General features: G+C 43.6%; 2 protein-coding genes across 2 annotated transcripts in view; one reads left to right on the forward strand and one right to left on the reverse strand.

Moving 5' to 3' along the window:
- On the forward strand, window positions 1-11,141 carry uba6 (ubiquitin like modifier activating enzyme 6). Its single transcript, XM_017407949.3, has 32 exons — window positions 1-80; window positions 555-649; window positions 751-845; window positions 948-976; window positions 1,079-1,173; window positions 1,760-1,871; window positions 2,470-2,550; window positions 2,665-2,787; window positions 3,128-3,251; window positions 3,441-3,544; window positions 3,635-3,697; window positions 3,961-4,037; window positions 4,209-4,275; window positions 4,410-4,553; window positions 4,669-4,815; window positions 4,897-4,977; window positions 5,082-5,159; window positions 5,255-5,436; window positions 6,183-6,288; window positions 6,390-6,479; window positions 6,585-6,665; window positions 6,746-6,874; window positions 6,982-7,033; window positions 7,146-7,209; window positions 7,290-7,359; window positions 7,447-7,518; window positions 7,618-7,741; window positions 8,416-8,609; window positions 8,717-8,844; window positions 8,973-9,060; window positions 9,171-9,265; window positions 9,341-11,141. Exons 2-32 carry the CDS (start codon window positions 609-611, stop codon window positions 9,480-9,482), a joined length of 3,078 nt encoding a protein of 1,025 aa, XP_017263438.1. The 5' UTR covers window positions 1-80; window positions 555-608; the 3' UTR covers window positions 9,483-11,141.
- The window catches only part of polq (polymerase (DNA directed), theta), a 19,328-nt gene continuing 17,576 nt past the window's right edge, over window positions 11,045-12,796 (reverse strand). The window contains exons 32-35 of the mRNA XM_017407963.3: window positions 11,918-12,042; window positions 11,707-11,836; window positions 11,514-11,620; window positions 11,045-11,407 (exon numbers count right to left, since the gene is read on the reverse strand). Coding sequence (XP_017263452.1) covers window positions 11,294-11,407; window positions 11,514-11,620; window positions 11,707-11,836; window positions 11,918-12,042 — 476 coding nt within the window. The 3' untranslated portion in view covers window positions 11,045-11,293. The remainder of the gene's footprint in view (window positions 11,408-11,513; window positions 11,621-11,706; window positions 11,837-11,917; window positions 12,043-12,796) is intronic.

The raw sequence follows: 12,796 nt of genomic DNA on the forward strand, positions 1-12,796 counted from the left end.
TAACCCGGAAGTACTCCAAGTTTTTAACCAGTCAGCCATTCATTCGCCGTTACTCGTCGTGCATACTGTCAGAAATCTGCGTAAGATTTTTAGACCTAATTTAACAGTTTTAAACACATTTTACCTGTTGTTTGGTTGATATTACTCTGTCTGAAAGAGGCGAATAATTTGGATAGCGGTATGTAACCTAGCAAAGGTGTCATGGAGTTTACTAGAAGTCCTCGCTGCCGGTGTTGTGCCGAAAAAAGGCACCCCTGCCGGCAAGAGTGACACTCGGTGCTAGTTAGCCGGAGCTGCTAGCACTGAGCTTCTCTGAGCAGCTTAATGAATTGTATCGCGTTAATAAGAAAGTGAAGTTGTAACAATTGTAATATGTGACGGCTGGAAGCTGTTGTCAACACGGCCGACTGTTAGCTGGCAGTGACAGTTAGTTAGCCACCTAGCTAACTTGGAGCAGGGCGTTGGTTTAAAACCATTACGGCAAAACTTTAAAAACCTCGTAGAACCTCGATGAAAACCGGGACGTCAATTTTCTTATATTTGATGTTTAATAGGTGGTGTCCCTATCATTGAACCGGCTGAACCCCCCCCCCCCTTCCCCTCCCAGCATGGCTTCAGATTTGATGGAGATTGACGACTCTCTGTACAGGCAAGTGCACCTTCACATGGTGACAGTCAGGTGCGTTTACTTCACCTTCTGTCCAACATTTTCTCTCTTCTCTCCTCCTTTTTTTCTTCTTCCCCCCACAGCCGCCAGCGATATGTGCTCGGAGACAGTGCTATGCACCAGATGGCCCAGTCCTCAGTCTTTCTCAGTGGAGTGGGAGCACTGGGAGTGGAGATAGGTGGGCAAGGCATCCCATTTCAGCCACACAGCACCCTGTTATAAACACGCTAATCAAATGCCCCTCGTAAACAACTGCAATCTTTTGCATTTTCTTTTCTAGCAAAGAATATTGCCCTGGCAGGTGTGAAGGTAGGCGCAGACCCCAGTCTAGCCTCCAACATCCTGATAATTCAGTTTCTGTGTGCACAAACTTGATCTGTGTGTGTGTGTGTGTGTTTGTTTTCTGTACAGGCGGTTACGCTTCACGACACAAAGCTGTGTGAAGCCTGGGATCTCGGCTCCAACTTTTTTGTCCGCAAAGAGGACGTGTCAAGCCAGAGGGGGAGGTAATGCATGCGGCAGGGACGGGCTGTGGTAATTCTGTGAGCGATCAGGACCCAGAAACAACCTTAGCGAGCCTCAAGGGTTGACTCCGGAAGCTTCCGGAGCAATAAAAAAAAAGCACAGTTATTCCTGAAATATGCTATCACAGCTGTTGTTTTAAGGATGGTGGCTGCTGGAGCTGCGTAACACACACGGTGTCTCCGTGAGCAAATGTGTTTGCAAGCCTTTTTGTTTCAAATGTCACCTTTAGAGGTTTCAGGCTGATTCTAGTACTTTAGAGATAAGAAATGAGGGTTCAGACTTTTCTCAGGCTACGTTGTGCTTGATTATGTGTGACAGCTAAACAGAAATAAATGTGAAGACAAACAGAAACTTAGTAGCTTTTAATGTTTTTGTGATTAGTCAGTTAATATTGACCAGGATTATTATCTCAACACAGAAACAGATGACTGGTTATCTATAATAAGAGATGTTGTGACAAAAAAGAAGCAGGAGTTTAGGTTTTCGTCCGCTCTCTTATGAACACACAGGGTGGCTCTCCTTGTCCTTATACTCCTGTTTACCCCGCCTCTCGTGTTGCCCTCACAGGGTGGAGGCAGTGTGCCCTCGGGTTGCGGAGTTGAACCCTTATGTCCAAGTGGATACATCCTCTTTACCTCTGGACGACAACACAGAGCTGGGTTTTCTCAGAAAGTATCAGGTAGGTCGCTGCATTTCAGCCTGCTGTCTGTAGCTCGTTGAAATTTCGATAAGATGGAAACGGGGTCAAACACTCCCGCTGGTTATTAGGAGCTAAATGTTTGTATGGAAAACCTGCAGTCCTGCTGAGCAGTCTTAGAAGAAAACGGTGCTTGTTGTGTGCCGCCGCAGGAGTTTTTCCCACTTCAGATTAGGTGCCATAATGGGAAAAGTTTCAGAATGTGAAAAAAAAAGAAAACGGAAAAATACAATGCATGATCTTCATCACAACTTTCTGTATGATCATGGGTGCTTCTACCCAAATGTGTAATTAAATTTTTGAGTCAAAATTTGAAAAGTCCAACTGTTTTTAATGACTTTATAAAATATTCACTTTTTAAATGGTTATTAAAACTTTCAAGAATGTTTCATCTAGCCAATTATTGGCCCAACAAAGGACCTTTTCTTTTAGCTTGCTCAACAGAACAAATGAAGCATTGACTCATTTTCATTTAGGATTTGATCACATTTACTCTGAGTTGAAGTCAGTATCGTCCTCCACTGTCTGCTGTAGACCACGGCTCATATTTGGTGTCTGATCATTGTGCTTTCTCGTGCAGTGTGTGATTTTGACAGAGGCCAGTCTGAGTCTTCAGAAGAGGGTGAATAAATTCTGCCACGCCCAGCAGCCCCCCATCAGAGTAAGTCTGCGGTCCTGAGCGTGTTGATACCCCAACAACACATCAGCAAAATCAGGAATGTGGAGCGCTACTTTCTCCTGTGTAATAACCGAGCTGTGCTTCTGTTTCCACCAGTTTATCAGCTGTGATGCGTACGGCATCTGCGTGCGAGTGTTTTGTGATTTCGGAGAAGCGTTTGAAGTGTCTGATCCCACAGGAGAGGAGCCCAAGGAGATTTTTATCCAAAGTATTACTCAGGTAGTGACTTTCCTTGAATAATCTCTGATTTAATAGTTCTAGTCTCTCTATAAACCCCACATATACTTAGCGGTAATATTTAACTGATTATCAGTTATCAATTAGGGGTGTCAAACCTTCCTTTTCTTCCTGGTGGAACCATGAATATCTCCATCCATCCATCCATTTTCTTTACCCCCCTCTCCATTCTGGGTCGCGGGGAGCTGGTGCCTATCTGCAGCAGTCAGTGTGCGAGAGGCGGGGGACACCCTGGACAGGTCCCAAGTCCATCACAGGGACACATGGAGACAAACGACCATTCACGCTCTCACTTACACCCTCCTTATCACTTTGTTATCAGGACAATCCTGGGGTAGTGACCTGCATGGACAACCACCCGCACGGCTTACAAACCGGCCAGAGTGTTGTCTTCAGAGAGGTCGGGGGCATGGTGGAGCTGAACGGTTCTACGCGGCCAGTTACAGGTGAGGTGTCTGCATCGCGTCAGACAGTTTGAACTCATCTGATGAAGCCTAAAAAAACCTAAATTAAAACATACAGTTATAAGTAACAACAAGTCTGATATTTTGTTTTTGTATGAGCTCACATAATGGTGCACAGAACTAATCTAAGATATGCTGTGTGTGTCTGTTTGTGTGCTGTGTGTGTATTAGTGCTTTCCCCTCACAGTTTTAAAATCGGAGACACGTCGCAGCTCCAGCCTTACACACACGGAGGTTTTGTTGTTCTGGTTAAAACCCCTAAGACATTCACATTTGTAAGTGAACTAATTTGTCTCAGTAAATATTACATTTGGGCCAGAAACTGGTGTTTTATTTTAACACAGTCTTTTTTTTGTGTGTTTTAGGAAACTTTAGAACAACAGTTGTGTGATCCTCAGGTCCTGATTCCAGACTTCAGCAAACCAGAGGTGAGAGTGGTAAAAAATGTAAAGAATGAAAGGAGGAAGCTAGTGTCTCAAAGGGAATCTGATTGGTCATTTAACCAGATAACCTTTTGCTTAATTCAGCCAGTCAGCTATCCGAAACCTCTGCCTTCATGTCTATATAGAAAAACAGTCAATGGTTTACAGACGTAATGGGCTTGTTGCGTGGTACATGCTTTAATTCACAAAAGCCCAAAGTCATTTGTTTGTGTTTGAGGTTTCTCCTTCTCTTGTTTTAAACCCACCAGGCTCCGCTGCAGATCCATGCTGCCATGTTGGCTCTGGACAGATTCCAGGAGCAGCACTGCAGACTTCCCAACATCGGGTAAACAGAATTCATCTCCCTTTTTTTGTTTTTTTCAGTCCAAGAGCTTTACATGTTTATAATTCTGCAGGACCTAGTTAAAGTTTATTCTGTGTGAAGCAGGTGAAACGTGATGGGATGAAGAAGGTCCTAAACATTTTTTTTTTTTTTTTCATTGTTGCTATTTTTCAGGTGTTTACAGGACGCAGAGGCTTTACTAAAACTGACTGAGGAAGTGAACGCAACTCTTAAGAACAAAGTGAGTGTTTCTTCTCCCTTTTATTCATTTGTTTTAGGGATGCACATCAATAGGATTTACACCAACACATCAGCAGTAGCTGAAAATCTGACATTACTCTGCCTTTTCTTGTCCTCCCCCCTCCTTCCCTAAAGGCTCCTGTGAATGCCGAGCTGGTGCGCTGTTTGTCCAGGACGGCCCGGGGAACTCTGCCTCCGTTAGCTGCAGCTGTAGGAGGAATAGCCAGTCAGGAAGTTCTTAAAGCCATCACAGGGAAGTTTGCACCTCTGCAGCAATGGGTAGGGTACTATTACAGAGGTGAAATGAAGCACAGTGATGGTTGGTTGTTTCTTTTTCTTCTAATGATTTTATCTCTTTATCTCTTTTTTTTTGCCCCTTTTCTGACATATTTAGTTTTACCTTGACACCGTCGAGCTCGTCGGGCCCCTTCAGTCTCTGGCCGTTGAGGAGTTTTTCCCAAGAGGCGATCGATATGACGGGTTGCGAGCCTGCATTGGTGAATCAATGTGTCTTGATCTACACAAGCTCAGGGTCTTCATGGTAGGAAGTGAACTTTATCGGCACATTAAATGTATCCGTTAAGTCCCGTCTGTGTCTAAGTGAACGCCGCTGTTTTTTAAGGTTGGCTGTGGTGCCATAGGTTGCGAGATGCTTAAAAACTTTGCCCTCCTCGGTGTTGGATTGGCCAAGAGCTCAGGAGAGGTGGGCACCTCCACCTCACTTTCTTGTTTTCTCTCTTGCATATTGGTGCATTTTTCGTCTCTTGGTGTCACGAGTTCAGTCAGATTTACCGCCTCACTCCTCAGGTGTGCATCACCGACCCAGACCTCATTGAAAAGTCGAACCTCAACAGGCAGTTTCTCTTCCGACCCCATCACATACAGGTGAATAGATGTTGCAGTTTCAGCCTGTCATGTTCACTGAAATCAGCACACGAATCAAATCTTCTGTCGTTTTTTTTTTTTTTTTCCTGTTTCAGAAGCCAAAAAGCACGACAGCTGCAGAAGCCACACATGATATCAACCCAGAGCTGCGGGTGGAAGCTCATTTAAACAAAGTGTGTCCAGCTACTGAGAACGTCTACAACGACTCCTTCTACTCCTCGCTCAACATAGTGGTCACTGCGCTGGACAACGTGGAGGCACGGAGATATGTGGACAGGTGTGTGTGTGTGTGTGTGTGGGGATCGTGTAGATAAGCTCCACCTTTCTCAGTCATCAGGTAATTTAAAACATTTATATGACAGATCCTTGCTTATAACAGTTTTGAGCTCTGCACCTTCCAAGTTTGGGATTAAGAAATCTCCTTGGATAAAAAGCTAAATGTCATCAAGAATAAAGAGCGGTGATTATCAACTGGTGGCACCAGGGGCCATATCCGGCCTTTGAACTCTTACCATCCGGTCCATGAGGCATTTAGTTATTAATACAAAACTTGATACAGGAACCAGTTGTAGCCCTGACCAGAAAGAGTTAGTGACAGCAGGGCTTGTGCCTGCAACACATAATCAGGCCTGACTCAGACGCTGAAACACAGCGGCCACGTTCCAAACGACGGATTTTTGTTCATCTGTAAAAATGAGAAGGAGTTGGGGTCTTGTTAAAGCCATCCAACCTAATGATGATACAGCCAATCAGAGCAGAGCATGGCAGGACCGGGTGCAAGCAGTGTTGCCAACTTAGGAACTTTGCCGCTTTATTTAAGGAGTCATATGATTAAGCGTAGAAAGAAAAACTGTCAGTCAAAAGATCTGTTTTTGTGTCCCCAAATACCCCACCCCCCTCCAGTTATGATGGCTTTTGAGTTGTTTTATTTTGTTTGCTTGTTTGTTTTAATAAGCTTTACTCATGACAGTTTCTAAATTGGGAACGTGCATGATGCAATTGAAAAGTGTTTCTTGTTTCCAGCCGCTGTGTGTCCAATCAGAGGCCTCTCCTGGACTCGGGCACCATGGGAACTAAAGGACACACTGAGATCATTGTGCCAAACTTGACTGAGTCCTACAATAGCCATGTGAGTTTATGGAAGCGTCTAAGCTTCTGGTCCTTATTTTAGAGCCTGTTTAAAACGATGGAATTATTAAAACTTTATACATTTGTCCTCCTGTCTCCCAGAGGGACCCCCCAGAGGAGGAGATTCCATTCTGCACTCTTAAGTCTTTCCCATCTGTTATAGAGCACACCATCCAGTGGGCCAGAGACAAGGTCTCAATACCTAAAGACCTGCCAGTGTTTTTTTTAAATAATGCACAAATATATCACATGCTTTAGAGACTGCTCTAATTTCTCTCCTTTTTATTGATTGTCTAGTTTGAGAGTGCCTTTGTCCACAAGCCCTCCATGTACAACTCCTTCTGGCAGATGCACCCCTCAGCTGAAGTAGTGCTGCAGGTAGGCCTTTTTGCGACGCCGGTGTCGTCCTTCCTCATTCAGCTCGTCCGTAACCCTGTCCGCTGTCTGCGTGTGTGCAGAGGATGCAGGCGGGGGAAAGTCTGGAGGGGTCGTTCCAGGTCATTAAGCTGCTAAGCAGACGGCCCATCCAGCTGGAACACTGCATCGCTATAGCCCGTCTGAAATTTGAAAAGTATTTCAAACGAAAGGTACCTAAAACTACATCTAAATGTACAGCATAGAGATGAGATGTGTATATCGGTATAACACGCCCCACAGCTTGTGTATGGTTTTAAATCTGCTGCTCTTTATGTAGGCTCTACAGCTGTTGCACTCTTTCCCTCTGGAAACGAGGTTAAAAGATGGGAGTAAGTTTTCAGAATAGTATTTTTGACATTTATTGGAGGTCTTAAATGCTTCCACAAGAATCAGATATGCAAAACTCCAGAACAACGTCCTTCTGACCTTCTCTTTTCTTAGGTTTGTTTTGGCAGTCCCCAAAAAGACCCCCGACACCTATGGAATTTGACTTGAAAGACCCCTTGTGAGTTGTTACAGTTTGCATCTTACTCCTTCACGTTTCTTTTAGTAAAGCTTATCGAACCTTCCTTTGCTTCCCGTCAGGCACTTCAGCTTCATCATCAGCACTGCGCGGCTCTTTGCAGAGATCCATAACGTCCCTTACTCAGAAAAGGTAAGTCACATACATGTGCGTTAAACATCATCAAACACACACACACATGTGTAATCACTTCCTGACTGGGCTTATTTTGTCGATCAGGATCTTTCTGAAGAGGTGGTGACCAAGGTTCTCTCCGGTCTCAAGATTCCCGAGTACAGACCCTCGGAGAAGGTAAGCCCCTCAGCTGATTTAGTCTTTTAAGTTCAGTGCTCATGTTGGGAGGGGAAAACAAACAAAAAAAAACAATGCTGATTGGTGTTGATCTGCTAGTGTATAGAGACCGACGAGACGGCAAAGAAGCCCGATGAGATAAAGATGCCTCTAAGCAGCGAAGAGGAGAGGGAGGCCATCGCACAGCTGGAGCAGGCCATCGCCACAAACAAGGCCAAACCCGGTATAAACACACTTATAAAAACGGACACTCAAGCTTGCTGAATTTAAAGGCTTGCCTTGAAAGGATGAGTCGCCCACTGCCTTTCATGCCAGAGTTTTAAACTAAGATCATCTCATGGTAAAAAATAAATGCTGAAGTGATAGCCATTTTGGTCAAGTCTCGAAAATAGCACTTGGAGTATGTATTAGGAATGACTGTCAGCTTCTACTGCAACCAATTTTAGCTCAGTATCTTTAAAATTAACTGAGTTTTAGGCATTTTTCTTGTTTTGAAAGGTTTAGCTGTTGTTCATGAGATACCAATGCACCAAAATATAGTTCATTATCTGTTTAATAAACTGCATTATAGCCATTTCTTAATTTCGATTAGCGGTGGCAGGCAACTTGATTTGGGTTGACTTCAAAAGTGAATCTGTTGTAGATGTACACCTAAAGATTAATTTCCAAGTTTCATTGAAATCAGCCTATTGGTTCATGACACATTACTTTATCATCTGCCTTTCAGAGCAGCGGACGATAATTCACTGAATTAACATTTGAGTAATGAAGTTTTCAAATACATTTCAAATGAATGAATATCTTGAGCTTCCACTTCTGATTCTTATCTACTTTATTTGGTGTATTATGAGCAGTATTCAGCACTAACACAAGTCCTGCCACGTGCACTCTCTGCAGAAGGCTTACACATGAGTCCCCTCCAGTTCGAGAAAGACGATGACAGCAACGGCCACATCGATTTTGTCACATCGGCGTCCTCCCTCCGAGCCAGGATGTACTCAATCGAGCTGGCTGACAGACTGAAGACCAAACGCATCGCTGGCAAGATCATCCCCGCGATCGCCACGGCAACGGCTGCTGTAGCTGGACTGGTGAGAGCAGCCATTTGTTAGTTTAGCCTTTTGTTTCTGACAGGTGCGCTGGAACCGAACTGCACTTCTCAGTCACTGTCACTGTGCTGTTCTGTTGAAATACCAAGGTGGCCCTGGAGTTGATCAAAGTGGTGGGAGGCTACAGGTTGGAATCGTTCAAAAACTGCTTTTTTAACTTGGCCATTCCAGTCGTGGTGCTCACGGAGCCCGCTGCAGTTAAACAGACACTCATCAGGTAGGAGCGCATGTATAGATACCAGCTTTACTCCTGAAAATGTACAATCTGTCGTTCTTGGTGCTGAATCTCTCAGCAGCAAAGCAAGCCTTTCTTTTTAAAATAAATAAAGGTGGCATATTTTCCAGGGATAACATCTACTTCTCCATCTGGGACTGCTGGACCATCTTCGGCCACGAGGACTTCACTCTGTCCGACTTCATGAACGCAGTGAGGGTGAGACATTCATTTGCATTGTCCTGCAGCTACACTACTGCATTTAGCTTGATGTAGTTCAGTGTTGTTGTTTTTTTTTTTTTTTAAACTGATTTGTTGCGTCATTGTAGGAAAAGTACGGGATTGAACCAAGCATGGTCGTCCACGGAGTAAAGATGCTGTATGTGCCTGTGATGCCTGGACACTCGAAGAGACTCAAACTCACGTAAGCACTTCACCCATTTCACTCGTTTTCTTACACTAAAAACATCAAAGTCCCCTGATCCTCTGCCTCCCACAGGATGCAGAAGCTCATCAAGCCGTCAGCAGAGCGCCGCTACGTCGATCTTACTGTGTCATTTGCTCCAGAATCCGACGGAGACGAGGACCTTCCCGGTCCTCCTGTCAGGTACTACTTCAGCCCAGACGGCAAGGCGCCCTGACAGCTCCGGTGATGTCCTCTTCAAACCTACTGTGTCCTTATTTCTCTTCTTTCATGCAAACCGTTCAGCCCCAAGAGCGTAGGCCAGGCAGGACTAAGAGTTTTCCCGCAGGATGTTATCAGATCAGGTGGTAAAGCTCCTCGCCCCAGCACAACCTCACATCTAGCCAGTGGAACATAAAATGCTTGAGTAGCACTTATTATTGTACCTCTGTACAGAGATTTTGTTTGTTCCGCTTTTTTTTTTTTTTACTCTGAAATGCACAGCCCTGCCTGTGTTGATGCCTTAATTGATACATTTTTTTGTTAATTTTGTGGCATTAAGCCTGCTTAAAAAAACTAAACAAACAAACAAAAAAAACACACACAAGGAAAAGTGGTTATGTACAGTTACATACTTTCAAGGCACATCCCATTTCTCGGTTTTGTTTTGAAATCTGCTCTGCTTTAAAGGTGTAAGATTGTTGGCACAGGAAGGATTTTGCAGACGGTCGTCATCACATCATCTTCCTCCTCCAGAATCAGTCGTTTATCTCTCCTCGTAGAAACCGATCAATTTGTTGAAAAGGTTTAGCGGCAAAATTACCAAAGATGCTAATTGTCAACGTGTCTGCAGATGACGTCGTTCATTACTTTGCCTCATCGGAACACGCGTTTATCATCGACAGCACCTTTCATGTGCTCCGATGCAACGTGGCGCACATCTGTCGCCTCGGAAAAGCAGCGTTTTTTTTCTTTTTTTTATCGCAACGTGCTCAAAAGGACGCATCTGATGTGAGGGGTTCTTATGGATAAAACCACCCAAACGTAGCTGCTTTTCCTGCTTTTTTTATTATTTTTGCTGGCAATAACGGCACTGACACCATTTAATCCATGCTGGCAAACCATACGTTCATTAGATTAAATCTGTGCAGATGTTTCATGGACGGGAAAGCCTCAAACATTTGTATCCAACATAAACACACTCCCGTTTTAAACTTTTATTTCATGCTATTTTTACAGTTCATGGTTTGTCATAATTGTTTATGGATGTATGTTGGTGACATGTATTTATTTCTCCTTTTTTTTGTGTCAAACTGAGCCTGTGTTGGTGTTAAATTATGGTGCACTGGTTGATTTTTAGTAATGAACCCGAGTCGTATGTGTTTATCCAGGCAAGCTCCACTTTTTAGTTCCACTTGAAGGTTGTGAAATGGGTCTTTGAAATACTCTCTACTGGTTTCTATCTGAAATTATGCCCACCACATTCTGAATTGAAGGTTAACAATTGATCCGCTTGGAGGGACTCACTGTCCTGAAAGGCGAAGACTAAAAATGAAACAATCCATCGTTCATGCATTTCTCTGCCTGTGTTCATAAATGTTGAATATTTTCTTCAAACCGAATGTCTCCCGTGCAACAACTTTCACCTGTGTAAGACAAAACAGTGTTGATGAGAGATGATGACGATGATGTGCGTTCTTGTGACAGCCAGCTCAACCAATGGTCCAATAAAATGTGAGAATTTAGGATGTTCGAAATTAAAAGCTCTTGAGTCTTTGTTTTAAAACAACAACAAACTTCTCAAACAGTCTTTTCAGTTTATTAGCTCACATCTGATGTCTCAAAGACATGATAGTGTTGGTGTAAAAAGAATAATAAACTTTATAAAGCTGTACACTGATAAATACATCTATGCGTGTAGTTCTTTTAAAAGTTCATGTTTTATGTTAAAAAAAAAATAATTGACTGGATTTATTTTACATTTCATTTGTCAATGTAGTGGTTAAAATACTACTGCAGATAATAATTTATGCATGAATCACATTTGCTTCATATATCGAGGTCCTGCAGGTTCCCCCAGCTGGGTCCCACTTTCACTTTGGCTTTTAGCTTCACGTAGAGTTTCAGCACCGACTCCATTTCCCCCTTAACGATCTGTGCAACCTGACAGAACAGAACAAGAATTAACTCTAACCCCTTCTTTTTTTAGTCATGTTTAAGAGTCTCACTTAAAACACAGATTCGACAAGCCAAACGGTAACTTTCCAACCTGTATGAGGTCCTGCTCTGTGGTTTCGTAGATGAGCTCATCGTGCAGCTGCAGGACGAAATAGGCTCCCCTCAGCTGAGGCGCCCCGGCTCTGCGCTCGTTAGGGGCTGACGTAAGGACAAATGGAATTTAACAGATCCGTCTACATGTGTCGTCCGTGTGAAAAGGGGAGGAAGAACTGAGATGAGGTCACCTGTGTGCTGGTGAGACGACGGCGCTGCGGGGTACGTCTGCCGCAGGCGCTTCTGGATGTTCACGGTAGCGAGTTTAACGATGTCTGCTGCTGAACCCTGAACGGTCGTGTTCACTGCCTGCCGCTCCGCCTGAACGAGGACGGGAGAGACAGGATTATTAAACATTCATTTAAAGAATAAAACCTTAAAGTCGCGAACATGCCAGCTTACGTGAGCTCTGACGTGCACGTTGGTGCTGGTGATTCCAGCTAGATATCTCCTGCGGCCCATCAGGGTCTGAACGTAGCCATTCTTTGTGCAGTTCTTCACAGTTTGCTTAAGGAACGTGTTAATTCCTGGAACACAAGAGAGGACATGGAAAAACTGGGGGTTTTAGTGTTTTATTGACCTCATAGGTTCTCACATGAGTCCATGCAGCAATAATTCAGATCAAACCAGCCCAGTGCCCACATCTGAGTGTTTTTTTTACTGTATCCCTGTACTCCCTGTATCAGCAGGGAGTGAAAAGGATTTAAAGATGAAAGTGATTCTATAATCCCACATGGTCTACTAGCTTCTTTCCCTCAGCGTGCTCATGAGCTTCTACAAGATTTAAAAAGTTAAAGTGTATAAATCTTTCCTTATTAAAATCAAAAAATTGAATAAAACAATATTTTGTCTGACAATTTCAAATACTGTACACAATAATTACCATGTAGAGTAAATTTATATACTTCCATTCATGTGTGAATACTTTTCCCATCCCCACTAATGTTTTTTTTTGTTTTTATCTGTACGAAACTTTAAATCCTTATAACTGACCCAGTTAAGTTGTAGAAAATGTGAGCTGGATTGTGTAATAAACTGTCTCCTGGTGAAAAATGAGAAACTAATTCAAATGTTCAAGAAAACTGGGACCATGATTGAAACCCCAGTAATACAGCAGACTCGGACCCAGATTCACTAACGGTTTGCGCAGCTTTTTTTAGGCATATTTTGGGATTTTGCACAGCTGTCTTTGCAAAGTATTTTGCAAAGTGGACTTCGGGCCTTTGGCCTGGCTGCCAACTCCACGGCAGCTCTCTGTGCAGGTGCATGCATTCAGAGGAA

The sequence above is a fragment of the Kryptolebias marmoratus genome, linkage group LG3 (assembly GCF_001649575.2).
Source record: "Kryptolebias marmoratus isolate JLee-2015 linkage group LG3, ASM164957v2, whole genome shotgun sequence".
In the NCBI taxonomy this organism is placed as follows: domain Eukaryota; kingdom Metazoa; phylum Chordata; class Actinopteri; order Cyprinodontiformes; family Rivulidae; genus Kryptolebias; species Kryptolebias marmoratus.